This window comes from Bos indicus x Bos taurus, chromosome 5 (genome assembly GCF_003369695.1).
Source record: "Bos indicus x Bos taurus breed Angus x Brahman F1 hybrid chromosome 5, Bos_hybrid_MaternalHap_v2.0, whole genome shotgun sequence".
Taxonomy (NCBI): domain Eukaryota; kingdom Metazoa; phylum Chordata; class Mammalia; order Artiodactyla; family Bovidae; genus Bos; species Bos indicus x Bos taurus.
Genome location: NC_040080.1, coordinates 46,289,662 through 46,306,708, shown reverse-complemented (window position 1 = coordinate 46,306,708; position 17,047 = coordinate 46,289,662). Strand labels below are relative to the sequence as shown.

Below are 17,047 nucleotides of genomic sequence, written 5' to 3'. Positions count from 1 at the left end.
AAACAGAGAAATGTAATTAAAAAAAAAACACAACCAAAAATACCCACAATGCATTGCTTTCACAAGCAGAGATAATGAGCTAAAGGTTAAGGTGATTGGTCCAAGGTCCAAGAATTGAAAGGTGCAGTGGGGATCCCAGATAGTAACAATATAATCCAGAGTGGGAGGAGTAACTGGAAGACTTTAAGGGTTCTTTTTTGACCATAAGAATATTCATGGAATTCTGAAAAATACAGTTGATACCTGAGGTTCTGGGCATGACCTGTTTTATTTAAATGAATAAAATCGAGAAGGTAGCTTGATTAGGAATAAAAAGATCTATTTTCCTGTTTAGAAAATAAATTTGTATTGAACAAAAAAAAAATACACCATTCTGTTTTTAATCCTAAGTGACACTAAACTATTATAATCAAGATATAGACTTCAAGCCTTTTGAGCTATTTTGTGCGTATAATTTCCCCAAAACTTTATTTTGGGACCAAAAGACAGAATAGCAGTAGAGAAAAAAAGATAAGAGTCTTTTCACTAAATCAAGATTTGGTTATTTAAAATTAAAAGATCTGTTTATCATTTATTCAACTAAACAAGCTGGAAATTTTCACTACTACCTTCTCTGCTATAATAAACAAGCTAGCAAGTGAGGTTATCAAGTCATAGTTTTAGTATGAATATGAAAATAATTTATTTTTTACAGGTAGCTATAAAGTTTCTGAACTCAACTTCCAGTGAGGTTCTGCTGTATTTATAGGATAGTACGATCACACTTTGTGATGCCCCAATTATTCTGTGCCTTTGTATTAGTACACAAGAGGCAAATCAAATTCACCTCTGAGGCCATTTAGATAAATTCTGTCCATTTTCAGTCTCCAACTGCAGCTAAAATCTGAGGTTAGAAAATAATCTGCCTCTCAACTGCATTTTAGTAAAAAAGAGACTTGTTTATAATGAGAAGGCTGATAAAATGCCAAAGCATTGATGCCAAGTGGTGACTAATTAACCTTCAACTATTTTAGTATGGGGAAATAGGCAAAGTTCGAAAATATTTCTTCTATAGAGAAGAGTGGTGGCATTAAAAACATGAGTAAGTTTTATGCTAAACTGTATCACTCATTGGGAATATTCACCTAAATCTAGAAGAATTCCAATATTCCCTATATCAAATGCCACGAGGAGGCTAGAACACAATGATTAATGATGAAATTAGTTCACTAAGCTAAAAAGCAATTTTAGGCCATTCCCCATAAAATACTGGACTTATTCCTTGCCATCTTCCATGTAAACAGGTGGTTTAGTTAATAAAAAATAAAACATGGGAAATTAGTGTTCAATGTAATGCACAGAAATTGATGTAATTAGACATAAAGGTAAAGTATCTTTGAGCAAATATATACCTGACACAGACTTGGTAGAGAATGGGTTTTCAAGTTTGGCCAATATACTGAAATGACCTATATTGAATAGGAACGAATTCAACCACTTGATAAAGTAACTCAGGAATATTACAAAATACAATCCCATGTTTCTGGTAAGCAGTATCTCTTTGCAAACAGGACAGTACGATCTTTTGGACTGAAATGGAAGACGCTTTGTAAACAATTTTCCTAGTGTGTAGAACATCCAAGGCTCAGTTTTACGTTTTACTTGAATATTTCTTGATGAAACAATATTGTATCTTTAGTCACTTCTTTAAAAGGAGATGTCAGAGGTTGAAGGTCAAAGGTCAAGTTGAGAGGGAAAAAAGGATAAAATTAAAAGTAAGTAATGGCAGAAGATGGAGATGATGGAATGCATGGGATTTAAACATCTATAGACTGCAAACAAAGGTTTATTTCTAAAGTAGTTCCCCTTCTAGTGGCTTCTGGAGCCTGCCAATTTCAACACCCATATTTGTCTTGTCTGATAAAAATGTTTTAATTCTGTGTAATTGAGGACCCTGAATGGCATGTCCCTTTGGTCTATGACTAACTACTAAATTAGTACACCTCACAGTCAATTTTGCTGTCAGAAAAGGACCTACAAAGGAGGCTCTTTCCCTTTACATTTTTACTAAGTAGCAATGAACAGGCTGCTCTGCCACTGTTTATTCTTCAGTAAGTATATGCGAAAAAAACCTGTCACAGGCAGAAAAAAGAAGAGGAACACAAACGTCACAACTTTGAAGAAAGTCCTGATACAACTAACTTATAAAAGTCCACTTTTTATATAAAAATATACATTGTAGGCTGGCCTTGAGAAACAACGGAAATCAAAACCTGCCATCTTCACTCCTTCTCCCCCATATTCAGTAACAAAGGATTTATTTGTTGCTATGGAATCATTCCACTGCATGAGACACCCTCCGTACAAAAATCAAAGGGTGAAGGATGCTCAGCTCCGTTAGTTGTTTACCATCATTCAGAAGCCAACTGTGGTTTAATTCTTCCTACTTCTCCCTTTCTCCCTTGATTCAATTGGACTTGGTTCATCTTTGAATTAACCTCTTTTAATCCGTCTCCTACAAAGAAAGCAAATCCATTGTGGGTAACTAGCTCTGCTGCTCACCACCAGGCAGTGAAACCACAAGGGAGGGCACATGTGAGAGCCTCAGCCCAGCAAGGGTGGTGGGGAGGGGTGAGCCCAGCAGACGCAGTCTTGCGCTACAATCTTGAGCTCCTAGTTTGGTTTTCTGCAGGAGTGTTAATCCAAATTCGTGCGATGCTGAGTGAACTCCATGCCAACACACTGCTAGTGAACACAAGACAGTTCTGGCTACCGTCTTAAGCCACTACTGTGAGGGCTTAAGGTGGCCAAGATGAAGATTTATATAATGCATTGATATTCTGTTACATTCTGACAATGGTATGGTTCTTGTCATCTAATCTGTTAATTTGCAAATATTCAAAGAATCTCTACTATGTGGCACGGCAACATCCTAGAAGTTATAAGAGGGCCATGGTATTCTGGTTTTATCCAGTTGCTTATTTGGGAATCTACTGCTTACCCTGGATAGGCGGGAATGGCTGCTGGAGGTACCGCTCGGACTGCGCCATATACCGTCCGCCCTCTGCCCCTCAGGTGGGCTCCTCTGAAAGCGGCCGCCGTGGTGGCTGCAGTTGGGTAAGGGAAGCCAGGAACTAAAGGGAGACCCAAAATATGACAGAAATGTCAACTTGCATTCAGCAGCACGTATAACATCACAACCTGCTATACAACAATTACAGGAAAGATGAAAAGATACCCCCACATTACAACTTTTCCCAAAATGAAATGGAAATATACGATATGCCATAACTCATTGACACCATGCCTCACTTATCACAAATCATGAGTTTCTTTGTTCCTTCCCAATTTTGGCCTTACAATGCAAGCTGATGAGAAATAGGTCAAGAAACTCGAGAACTGCTGCCATAATGCAGACAAGACTTTTCATTTCTACAGCCAGTTTAAGTTGTTTGATATAAACTCTTTCACTGACTGATTATTAATCTTATTTCAGATGTTATTACATCAATTTAAATAATTATTTTTCATAAGAATATCCTTTTGTGCTTTGACATGCTGCCACATTCCAAGGCACACTAAATAGTCTCAGACACGTCATGAGTCCACCTTTCTCTTTATCTAACATGTTTCAATCCAGAAATGAGAGGTGAGAAGGAAACTGCCTCTCCCCTGCAGCCTTGTGTGCTTTCAAGAGGCAGACATTCTCTAAGGGCCTGTTTTAAGTGTGCTATCCTCTGGAAAGCATGCGGGGACATTGATTCCATATCCACTGAACTCTGTTTAATTATATCTCTTGCTGGAGCTAAATAGCTCAGGTCAAAATGACTTTAGAGATACCAACAGAGCTGAGAATAATCAATAAAACTGGAGCGGCATTTGAGTGGTATTCTATTCAAGCCCAGAGCTGACTTGCAGATAGCATGTACAACACGTTCCACCAATAATCCCTTCTTTGTTTGCTTCATTACAAAGTGCAGAACTAAAATTTTCTTTATGTGTCCTCATCCTCTTCTACCTTTTCCGACTATTTGTGCTTTGTGGCCATCTTAACATTTGATCAAAAAGATTCTAGCACAGGCTAGTAAGATTCTAGCATAGGACAGGGCATTAATGATAGTATTTAACTCTCTCATGAATGCCTCCTTTTCAGTTACGTGTATTTGGGGGGACAAAAGGACCAGTACCTCACTGTTTACTCACAACAGTCAAACTCTCAAACTCCAAGCCAGGTCAACATAGGCTACTTACTGATTAAAGGAATGTAAGTGTTGATGCCCCCTCTTCCTGACAGGGGCACGGCTGCGTCGTTGCCTAGGGACACATCTGCTTGGAAGCTGGATGCTAAGTGTATTTAGGAAATGAAAAGGTGCAAAAAGATTACTAAGGAGTAGGAAAGTGAAAAACAATAGATTTATATATATATATATATATATATAAAAATATATATGTAAATAGCACAAATGGAAAAATTAGCTTAAATACTACCTGCATACAACTCAGGGCCATATACAGCTCCAACTACTGGGCTTAATTTCCAACCTGAAATGGAAGAGAGGATAGTGAGCAAATGTTTATGACTACATGAGGAACAGACAGAAGGTAAAGGAGGGCTTCAGATGCTCTGGATTCATTCTTGCCTGGTACCATCTTCTTTTTAGGATGCCGGTGGGGGTTTACATGAGAGGGTGATGGTATTTTTGGACCTGACCCTCTTTAAGCAGGACTAGCACAGTGAAAGGATAATGAAGATTTGGCAGAGGGAGAGGTGGTAGGGGAAAGAGGAGGTGAGAAAAAAATTGGAAGGGAGGAAGGAAGGAAGATGGAGAGGGAATGAGAGAAGGAAAAAGAAATACAAATAAATCCTGGGGGTTTTGTATACTGTCTCTCACAGAACTGCTAAATGACCTAGTCCTTGTTTAGAAGAAGGGAAAAAGGCACAATATATGGAATTTGGTATCCCACTGTGATGCACTGTCTTATATATCATCTTGACATTGTTTACTACTCTAGCTGTTTTATTATAAAACAGTATCCTTTGACTGAGTTCAAATCTGACCTGGACCTCTGAACTCCCTGTTCATTTATTTATAGCATGCTAATGGTATTCTGGGTAAACGGAAATTTTCTTTCATTGGGATTTCCCATTGGGATTTCACTGGAGTTTAACTAAGTCACAAAGGAGAGACATGCAATGATAAAATTCAAGGTATGTTCCTAACTTTGGTGCATGTCTTCTGAGATTTTAATTTATAAGAAGCATATGTACATTAATCAGACTTTTAAGCTAAAGAATATAAGACCACTACAGAACATTAGTGTAAATATTTTAAGTATTTCTAAACAACATTAGGTTTGATGTCACTTTAATTTCTACATTTCCTTTTTTATATTTATAGGAATATGGTAAGTGGTAAAAAAAAAAAAAAAAGAGAAATGTTCTATTGCCCACTGATAGAGTAGCATTCTACATGAAAAAGCTTAATAAGTATTTCTTGAATTTTATCATTTTATAACATTTATAAAATTTTTATAAATAAATAAAGCCATTTTATTTTTCTGAAAAATTGGCCCTTTGGTTTTTATAACATTGTAACATTGTGTCACTGCTACTCTATAAATATGCGACTGGAAAGATGAAAAGGCCAATCACCAGATTTAAATGACTATAAGCAAAGACATTACTCAAGAGAAAACCCATTCATTTGGAATCATTCCAATCCCCCATTCATTATTTCATGTGCTTATAGACATGCCTCTTCACTATTCTGCATGAAAATTTCAAAATTTGTCTTCAAATCCTACTGGAGTTGTAAAAGCACCAATGTTCTGCATTGTTAGACAAGTCAGGAGACTCAAAGCCAGTAAGAACATGCTGAGAATTCACCAGAAAGCACCTAGCGTGCTCTTCGCAGAATCTCTAACACAGCAGCTGAAGGTTTCTAAAGTCTGCCTCCAGTAGGCTTGAGTAGTGATTTAGAATAATATTAAAAAGTGAACTTTTCCTTTTGTATCAGTGGCACTACTACTTAAGCACTCCCTTTAAATGCGTACAATGGATGCACATGATAATAATGGAATACTGTCAACAAAAGCTTGAATATGTTTAGTTTTGTACACTTTACAATGTATTTTTACGGGCGTTTATGTCACTTGATTTTCACAAAACTGAAAAAGAGTGATAAGACAGACACCACTTCTGGGACAATGAGCAAGTATCAATATTATATTTCCCTGGGCTTTACTTCCTGAAGAATAAGCTAAGAGGGCTGGATTTTGATGACTTCTAAAGAAGAGCCTGGTGGTGCTAAAATTCTGGCTGCCACTTGATAGTGGTGAAAACAGAAATGGGTTGGGAAACTGGCCCACTGTCACAGAGTAAAATGGAGAGACAGATTAACAGGAGAGTTCCTGTCTTCTCAATTCGTCAGTAGCTCTGTCTGTCCCACTGGATCTAAAGGGAATCCGACATACTTTGTCTCACCTTATTTTGTTTAAGTTTGATTTTTAAAAAATCAAAATTGCAAAAACTTGTTTTTGTGAAGCAGTGAAAAGAAGAAAACAAAATGTAACTTGGAAGGTGACGGTATCCCAAGATATACCACTAGTAAAATGTCTAAGGAAAATGCAAGTTATGCTAATAAATGCAAGGTATACTATACTCTATTTGAAAAGCTGAGCTACACATATTTATTGAAGGCCAACTAATACACTTCTTCTTGACTTAAGACATTACCAGCACATACTATCATACTCTAGCAAAAGAGGGAGAAACTCTTCTTTTTACTCTAGATAAAATCTCATGCAGAACTCTAAAATATACAATGTGAATGAGGTTCTTCAAAGTAGAGCCATGGGCCTCAAGACCCAGTCCATTCAGTTTTCTTTCCCCTCCAAAGATGGTCCTGTGGAACACAGTGTGCAAAACTACTCTTGTGCTATAGATTAAAATTATATCCTGTCTTACTCAGGCAACATGAATCTAGATTAACGTTGACAACTGAAGCAGAAGTTCTGTTTTTGTTAAATAAAATATTTATAGAAAAATTCCCTCTTAATGAGAAACATTTATACAACTCACTACATAACATATAACCATGAAATATAAAATACTTTTATTTTTACACACACACATACCCCGTGGCTATTACCTCTAGAGCATTCCTTTAAAAGGAGAACAAGAGGTCAAGAATTATTCCACTCATATTCAGATAAGTAAGATCTTGAACAAGCCTAACATATTACAAAGAACTTCAGCAGCTAAAAGAGGGTTTTGAGCAGAAATCTCAAATGACATGTTCACACTATATAACATGGATTTTACTGAGACTAAGACTGTAATAATTAAAAAAACCAAAAAGGTAATTTATAAAAATTAACTCTGCCAGGTAAAAAAAATACTACAATGCACATGAAAAAAATTGAAGACTGAAATCAAGAAGTATTTGATGTTTGTGAAAAGTTCATATATCTATACAAGAATAGATGACGTAAGTGACATTTTTCTGAAGATGATTCGTAACCTCTTACCATTTGCATATGGTGTGACCATCTTCTTATTGGTCATTACACGTGCTGTAGCATTATTCACCTACAGGTACAAAGTAGAAAGGGGGGACAGGGAGGAAGGAGACCACATTAGGGAACATGGAGGTGCTTATTCAATAACAAAGTATTCAGTTTACAATGCAAATTTCAGAGATAATTTATTTAAATAATTAATATAGCAATATAAAATATTAATATATAGTATTTTAATTAAAGTGTTCATTAAATGAGGCTAACAAGAGTAAAATACAGTTTCTTGGTCTTCAAATGGAAAACTAGGGCAACTTTACCATCTAGGACTCCAAAGAAAAAGTACATTTGCAAGTTCTTTGGAGATCTTTTAACAGAGAAGTCTCTGCACTGAGGAAATTACGGAAAAAATTGGAAAGAGCCCTGTTTGCATGTGAACTTTGAAGTTCATTAATAAAACAGAGGCTTGCTATATTGGTTCAGGAAACAGATTTACAGGAAGATAGGAGAAAAAAATCTGTGGATCTGATCATTGTTTACATGCTTGTATAAAATTTTACTGTTTGGAAAAAAAAAGTATAGGAACTTAAATTCCTATGTTGACAGGTTTTAGGACTATTTTGAATTTTCTAGATTATGTGCCCTACTCATTTAAGAAGAAAGTTTTCAGAAGGCTGTTGAATCAGGCACTTAAAAAGAATTGAAAAAAAAATAAAGCTTTATGTTTCTTTTGTTTTATGGTACTCTCTACCCTCATTACAGAACTGCATAATTAAAACATTCTCAGTGCTAAGGTAAAGAGGCATTATAAAGATGGTGCTGATAAAGAAAAGATGAATGGGGCTTGGAAGCCAGGATCCTGTAGTCAGTCCAGTGTCAGAATCAGCTTCCAAGTTCTTGCAAGGAGGGTAGAGTCTTACCATAGAACCTGGTTATACACTATGTTGTCAGGTATATAGAAACAGACCAGTTTTTAAAATAATTATAAAACATAAAAATTATACAAAATATGTTTTATTTCACTCTGGGGATTTATATTATGTTAAATTTGAATAGCAATAAATTTGCTAGCAAAAACTCCACCAATTTTAGGTGAAGTTGGAACCAAAACTGTTTTGTGTTTTTTTAAGATTGGTATAGTGATCACCTTCCTATGTGAGGAAAAGAGCTTGAAACTTCATTTACTCTAGTTTGCCCACAAAATCATACCAACATTTCACATTTAAAAAGAAAGAATGGGATACAACAATGATGAGACTGAGAGCATGCAGTTAAAAAACACACACACACAAATAAAAGAAAGAAAAAAAACAATCAATTTTGGAAAGACGGGAGAAAGTGAAGAGCGAGGCTCTCACAGACAAGGATTAGAATGGGGCAAGAGCTTCTACTAGCTGCTAGAGCAGAAAGCACCCAAGCACTTAAAGGAAAAATGGCCAGAACCAATCAGAAACCACCAGTCAGCAAAGAGACCAATAGCTGCACAGAACAGAGAAGGGGCGGGGAGGACTAGGGAGGAGGATAGGAAGAGAGAGTGGGTCAGGAGAACAAAACGCAAGGGAAGAGAAGAGAGAAAGTCAGGAAGGCTGTCACGGGCAGGAGAGAGAGCTGTCAAGGGCAAAGAAGGGACAGTCATAGCTACAAACAGAGGTCTGGGAAAGAGGAAAAGGAGGAAAGGAAGTAGGGGCAGGAAGTGCATTAATAAAACCAGCCAAACTGGAGTTCAGTAACTCTGAGTAAGATGTGCAAGGGGAAAAAAATCACCATGACGTCAGTACTCAAACAGCTCAGACGGCTACAAAACAATATGTACATCCAGAGTCCAGGCGGCATTACTCAACAGCATTGAAAATAAAAGGGGGAAAGGAAAAGGAAGAGGAACAAGTCAAATCACATTTTGTAGTGTTAATGTGAGATGGCAGATGGACTTTTTCTTTCTTATTTGTTTGTAATTACATTTTTAAAAAGCTTCTTCTCCAGTGCTTTGGTTTCACTTACCGCCAACGGGCACCATCGCCAGCATTGTGTATAGTTACCATGGAAAGAGTGAGTCAAGTGAAGGGCCCTAAATGCTAAACCATTGGAAAGGGAGGGGGGAAAAAAAGCAAAATATGCAGACATCTTACTCAAAATGGTGGCTTTTATATTTCATACTTTTAAAAACTGGGAAAGGGGAAAGGAGCCAGTTAACCTTCACTGCGTGATGAAAAGGGCCAGTGAGTACCAGGTGGCCAACTCAGTCTCAGTTTTAGTGCATGCTACAGGTGGCCACCCAACCCTCTGCTGGAGAATTTAATCCAGTAATTGCTGAAATTCTGGATATTAAATATATTTAAAAACCACATGAGTTTTGGATTCTTTCCTCCCTACCTCCCAACCTCTAAGATCTTTTATTCCTTACTTATTACACGCAGGTGGAGGCAAACTGGACTCCCAAGAGAGACAGGATACTGGCTGGCCCCTTGATTCATTACAGGACACATTTCTAAACTGGACAGTTTTTAGACGTTTTCAACGTTAGTTTTATTTTGGCCTGATTACAGGACTTCAGAGTCTCGCAAACTGAAGCAAAGGAAAAAAATCAAAAGAGTAGAAGGATGAACATCTCGGAGGAAAAAAGTAAATGAAATCAAATACATATACATTCGCACACAGGTAAATTGAAAGGAAAACCCCCAAACAACCAAAAATGGGGGGGAGGGAGAATAGAAGTGTTACTTTTACAGCATTTTAGTGCAAGAAAGTGAAGGACACAGAGACACAATACACACACCACAAACAAGACAGGGTTCCAAATGTGAAATAAGTGAGGCAATACATAAAAAGAGAAATAAAAATATAAACCAGAAGTTGAATTATTGAAGACATGCACCTCGATTTTACGGCCCTCTACCACGGTGCCGTGTAATTTCTCCCTGGCCCTGTCTGCATCAGCACTATTCTCGAAAGTTACGAACCCGAATCCCTGCATGCAGCGGGAGAAGGGGGGAAAACATGCACATCGTTATATTGAAGTACTCATCTCTTGGTAAATAGAAAAAAAATATCACAGTATGAAACTGACGTCAGCAACAACTCAGCAATACTCTCCCAAAGTCACATTGTTGGTCCATGCATGTTTTGTAAAGGGAAATGAAATCCAATAAAAGGATAAAGAACTATAGTAGTAGTGATAATAGTAATAATGTGATTAACAACAATAATAATAATGAAATAAAACAAAAAGCATGTGAGGCCAGACCAAAACTGAGGTATAGAGTTACTCGGGTCAAACTAGTCAACTGAGAATCTGAACATTTAAAAATAATCCTATCTTTCTCATTTCATGTTGTTAATGTACATGTCCCTTTATCTAATACTAAAAAATAATCAAATCTATTATTCCTCAGCAACTTCTATATGAAGCTTGATATTTGGGTGCCAGCTTCATAAAATGCATTTGTTAGGAGGTCTAACCATTTTAGCTCCACTTGGCCTATGGCTTACAGCACCATCAATTCCTCTGGGAACGGAATAATTTAAGACATAGTGTGGATATTTGATTCATGGGTACTGGGTATGGGAGAAGAGAGCACTCATGTTCGTCTAAGCAAATGAAAAGACCATTAGGCAGTGGTCAATTATAACTTTTCTTCAATGTGAATTTTAAACCAACAGATTGACACAAGAGTAAGAATATGTTCAGCTGGAGTTCAGAAACTGCTTATCCAGATCTGCCTAAATTATACATCTGTTGAAGCCTACTCAACGTGTTCGTTTTTTTCCATATGTAGAGAGAAAAGGAATAGTCAAAAGACAGTGGGAATGAGATCTAGTTAGTGACATGAACTGCATACTATTCAACAGGAAAGAATACCACAGAACAGCAATAGGATTAATTTATTTGTCCACCATAGACGCTGGAAAACAAACAGACCATGAAGCTTTAATTCGTCAAGCAGAAAACGCAGGAGGCCGGGGAGCGGACCCACTGTGCGCCTTTGTGAGTATGTGCGCGTGCTGTCGCTTCAGTCGCCTCGGACGCTGCGATCCTGTGGACTACAGCCGCCGGGCTCCTCAGTCCACGGGACTCTCCAGGTGAGAATACTGCAGTGGGATGCCACTTCCTGTACTTCCTTTGTTCACACGATATCTGAAAAGCCAGTCTGGGTCATCATCCTACTTCCAATTTCAACACCAGCAGGATATGGCAAGTCACTCCAGTATTCTTGCCTGGAAAATCCCATGGACGGAGGAGCCTAGTAGGCTGCAATCCATGGGGTCCCTGCGAGTCGGACACGACTGAGAGACTTCACTTTCACTTTTCACTTTCACACAATGGAGAAGGCAATGGCAACCCACTCCAGGGTTCTTGCCTAGAGAATCCCAGGGACAGCAGAGCCTGGTGGGCTGCCGTCTATGGGGTCGCACAGAGTCGGACACGACTGAAGTGACTTAGCAGCAGCAGCAGCAGCAGGACTATTTCAAAAAGCACGACATCAGCTTCCTTCTAGGTGCTTTGCCCTTGTCTCTCCACTCAGCAACTATAACAATTTCTCGCTATTTACCTCTGTAGAGTGGTAACTTAGAATTTTTGGAGACAGTCTTCATTTTTCAATAGCTTCACTGTCCCTCTACCATTCTTTGAATATTCCATTGTAGGATAACCTGAACCCTTTATTTGTACTTAAGTTCTGCTTTGCTGCTTAATCCATGAGCACACCTGTATATATGATGCATATTCTTAACTGAGATGGCCGACAATGTGCACTGTTTGATAAGATTTTATAAAAGCAATTTCATCATTCCAAAGGATCTGATGACTCAGCATCTACATGATTATACGACTGGGTAGCAATCCGTGGAGGATTCCAATGGATTACCTCCACCTTCAATCTGGATATCTAGAAAGTGAAATGCTAAGCTGAAAAGAATATTTTTGTAAAAAATATGTAGCTTAGGATGTAATACTATGGGTAATTTTAATTAAAAATGTTCCTTTAAAATGTATATGTGTTGAAAATATCAATGGGAACTCATTTTCAGAAACAAATTTTGATATCAAGATGTTATAGCCACTTTGACAACTCAAGTTGTACAAGGACAAGCTACTAATGAATTATTCCATCTGTCACACTAGCATCTGATAAAGGCAGGAAGCCAGTTCTTCAATCCTGGAGAGCCCTCCAATAGGAAAGTCAAATCTTTTAAAAAAGGTTGCAGGTTGTGATGAGGTTTTGTATCACATTTTAGAAGTACTATAATCTGTATTTCAACTGATTGTCACAGCCTCATACATTTGATACCTTCGATTAAGTTAGTGAACTATAAATTATCTGATATCCAACTAGCACCTAAGTTTTTAATTCTAGCATTGACTATCTGTATCTATATACCCAAGTATGTATATACATACATACATACATACTTGTCTTTTAAATACACCCATGGGTAGAAAGGATTAACCTATTGGTCTCCTTTTGAAGTAAAGACATGGAGTCAACCTGAGGTTAAGGACTCAAGCATCAACAAGGCCCAGAGCAACAGCAAGGTCTTCTTGCTTCTGCGTAGTTTTTTTTCTACAGCTAATGCTGAGAAAATTAGAAATTACGCTTCGAAATCTAAGTTCTGAATTCCACTGACTAACTTACATTAGTCCCACAGTTTTTTAAATTTCTGCTTTCAAATCTAATTGTTAAATGTGTTCTATGATCCTCCTTTCTGTAATGTGTTGATGGGCCATCTGTGACACAGTGGCTGCATGGTATCATAAGCATTGGTAGCTCATGGTCAGCAAATGACAAAGTTTAACATTGAAGCCTACATATGTAAGATTTTTTTCAATATGACTTTAGTATTCTGGAACAAAATTTCACTTTTAAATGCTTTTAAAATATTTTATAAGGAAAGGTACTTATAAACTAAAGGAAATTCTAATTAAGGTACCAAAGACTTAAAAATGAAGCCATCTTTACAGGCATATTTACTAACATAAGAGGAGGAAGAAGGTCTTGTTGATAATTTTGGGACTTCTTGATAGGAAACACAAGAGTTAAGAGGATTTCTTTCTTTCCTTCGAAGGTAAACAGACCTTGTGTCAGGCAGAGAAACAGCCCCCCAAGCTGTCCATGCCCTAATCCCCTGTGAATGTGTTCTCTTAACAGGGCAGAAGGGGTTCTGCAGACATGATTAAATTAATGACCCTGAGATAGGGAGATGATCATGGATTATCCAGGTGAACCCAATGTAATCGCAAGGGTGCTTACAAGTGAAAGAGGAAAAGAGAGTCAGAATAGAAAGCCTGGGCTGGCCATTGCTGACTTTAAAGGTGCAAGGGGGGCTTACAGGCCAAGGAATGTGGGCTGCCTCCAGAAGCTGACCAAGGCAGGGAGTGGAGCATCCATCGCTTAGCGCCACCTGAAGGAAACAGCCGCTGACACCTTGATTTTAGCCTAGTGAGACCCTCTTTGGACTTCCGATCTCTGGAACTGCAAGATAATAAATCTGTGTGGTATTAAGCCACCGTGTTTGTGATAATTTGTTCAGAAGCACTAGGAAATTAGGATATACCTCTCAGGATTAAGGTCTGTGATAAGGAAGGGGAGAAGCATCACCAGCATTTTTGGAGTATTGTTCTTAAGTACTTTTGTCTTGAGTGGAAATTTCAAACAGGGGATTTTCCATCAACTCAGCTTCCTACCTGCTTATCTGTCACATTTACAATTTGGTTTTATGAAAATTAACTCAAAGTTTGAAAAAAATTTAAAGTACCACTCCTGTAATACAATTTACCCATTTTTGAAAATGTGCCAGGAATTGAGCTAAGGATATTCACAGACTTATAATAAAGTTACTAACAGTAAAACTCGCTTCCACGCAATTATGCTTAATGTCTCTTTATTCTTAGAAATCTAATTCATATTAAGTCTGGTCATTTGGATCTCTTACTTCGAAAAAAAATTCATACAATCATGTCTAAACCCAATGTTTTCCTTAGAAGACCTTCAAAATGATCATACATTTATCAAATAGGAAAATGTAGCAACTCTCCAAATAGTCACAGACTCTTAACAAGAGTAACTATTTAAGGTATGTAAGAAGATAAAGAACAGATAAACAAAAAGTAAAGTTTTATTTTTAATTTAAAAAATTATGTTGACACATTTGCCTGTACCAGAACTATCTGATAAAATGTAACATACGCCACATATATAATTTCAAATTTTCTTCTAGCTACAGTAAAGTAAAAATATGTGAAATAAATTTCAATAATGTATTTTATTTAAGCCAGTATATATGACATAACTGTAACATGGCATCATTATAAAACCACTACTAGTGAGATGTTTAAGATTCTTTTTTTGATCTAAGTCTTTGAAATTGGCATCTATTTTATACTTAGAGCACATCCTCAATTTAGACTTGCCACATGTCAAATGGTCAGTATGGCCACTGCACTGGACAATACTCTTACCAAAGGTTCTCAGCTCCCAAAGCTCTTCTATGTTAATAATTTAAACTTATCAGTGTTCCATTCATGATTTACCAGCTATCTTAGCTGTCTTTTGAAAATTAAGAGATGCTGTATTTATCAGGTGTATGGTCGTGGTTAAAACTTCGACAGAGTGTGACAAAAATTTTACTATCTGCCTTGACATCCATTTGTCATCAAGGGCACACAGGAGCCGAATAACTGTTACCTTTTTAGTCTGGCCTCAGGCTGCAATAAATAACAAGCAATAGGATGAGCATTGTAAAAATATCTTAAAATTTGTATAATCTTTGAATTTTTCCATCTCAGAAGAATGAGAAAGAAAATTTACCATGTAACTTTTAAGGGAGAAATCAAAAGCAGATGGTTCTCCTGGGTATGGCCAGAACACAGAAATTAAAAAATAAATAAAAGAAAAATAAAACTAAAACCCATAAAATGGTAACAAAAGAAAATAAACTAAGACTTTTGGAATTACATGCACTGTTAATTCAGTTTTAAATATAATGAAAACATTTCATTTCAGCATTACCCATCAAATTTTACCAAAAATCACAAAGGCCTACTTAGTGCAATTTCAAAGACAGTCTTTCGACCATATTTAGAAATAAATAATTTCCCTTTGCATAAAATCAAGAGCCAGGGAAATAGGAGAGACATTACAGCACACTTCTCATGTTTGAGGAATGGGAATAAACATTTTTTTTCCCCAAACTCCAGTCTAAACTATAGCTTAACCCAAACCCAGATTCCCATCATTCCAGAAAGCCACCTGAGAGAAGTAATGAGAACACATTAACTAAAAATCCACTAGAAGTCTCAGTAATTGTTGCTGTGCTCTATTTTGCAGTCCTTTAGTGGACTTAATAATCAACACTGTCTGAGGAAGTGCAGAGCTTCTACACAATCAGTATCTGTAAGACACGTCCCTTCAAAAGTAGTAACTGTACTGCAAAGTATGTTGACAAAACTCAGTGGAAAATCTAAATGTTAGAATCTGTGTATTTCTTTTAAAATAAGCTTGATAATTATCACAAATGAATTGCTATAGGGCTGGGTGATGGCGAACAGGATTGTGGAAGGTCTGAATTTCAACAATAGAATAAATTTTTGAAAAACTACTCAGTCATTGAAAGTGTCTAGTAGACAGTACAAGGTCAAGAGCATTGGTTGTTGAACTAGGTGACCTTTAAGAGTTCTGTTTAAGATTCTATGTGAGATTGCTATATTTAAAATGGCTAACCACCAAGAACCTACTGTATAGCACAAGAAACTCTGCTCAATGTTACGTGGCAGCCTGAATGGGAGATGAGTTTGGGGGAGAATGGATGCATGTATATGTATGGCTGAGTCCCTTCACTGTTCACCTGAAACCATCACAACACTGTTAACTGGCTGTACTCCAATACAAAAAAAAAAAAGATTCTATGTTAAGAAAAACGACTGGAAGGAAATACATGAGAATATTGTGAATAATCTCTCTAATGAACTATATATGCCCCCCTTCTCATTAAACATCATGTTTTCCTTTTATAATGATTTTTTAAAGGGTGCTTTTAAAAAATTCTTACTTAAAGGATCTATGAGGAGAGTGAAAATATAATTTACTGTTCAAACTAAGACACTTTGAGGGAGAAACGGGATATTAACAATTATGCTAAAACAACAGGTATAAACTAGAACAACTAGGTATAAACTAGGATATATGGCTGCTCTTGCCATACATTATCTTCTTATTGTTTGTATTACTACTTTGTCATGACTGGTGAAATATGGAGGATCAATAAAGCTATGCATATCTGTATAATCATTTTCTAGATTCTGTTTGAGTACATTAGTTAATTTTTTTGGTAGGGATACCATTTTTCATCATATATCCTAATTGAACATTTTCAAAAGGACAGTCTATCTTTATTTCAGTTAATCATAGAAAATTAAATACAGGTGACTTTGTACAAAGGAGTAGGGGGTAAAAGGAAGATTAAAAAAAAACACATGAAATAATTTAAATAAATATATATGTATATGCATGTTAATGAAATAAATTCATTTCATAATAGCCAAATTCAGAATATGCAG

At 36.8% G+C, this 17,047-nt stretch overlaps 1 protein-coding gene across 26 annotated transcripts in view; it reads right to left on the bottom strand.

The window, feature by feature from the left end:
* Window positions 1-17,047, bottom strand: part of RBFOX2 (RNA binding fox-1 homolog 2) — a 293,235-nt gene that overhangs the window by 17,988 nt on the left and 258,200 nt on the right. For 14 of the 26 annotated variants that reach the window (XR_003511102.1, XM_027541809.1, XM_027541814.1 and 11 more), the window contains 5 exons: window positions 10,370-10,462; window positions 7,510-7,570; window positions 4,468-4,521; window positions 4,231-4,323; window positions 2,981-3,125 (listed from right to left, as the gene is read on the bottom strand). Coding sequence is in view for 24 of the 26 variants with exons in the window: in XM_027541809.1 (XP_027397610.1) it covers window positions 2,981-3,125; window positions 4,231-4,323; window positions 4,468-4,521; window positions 7,510-7,570; window positions 10,370-10,462 (446 nt within the window). In the remaining 2 variants the exon portion in view is untranslated. Of the gene's footprint in view, window positions 1-2,388; window positions 2,495-2,980; window positions 3,126-4,230; window positions 4,324-4,467; window positions 4,522-7,509; window positions 7,571-10,369; window positions 10,463-17,047 lie in introns of all 26 variants that reach the window. The other 12 variants (XM_027541811.1, XM_027541817.1, XM_027541818.1 and 9 more) reach the window with 3 other exon arrangements.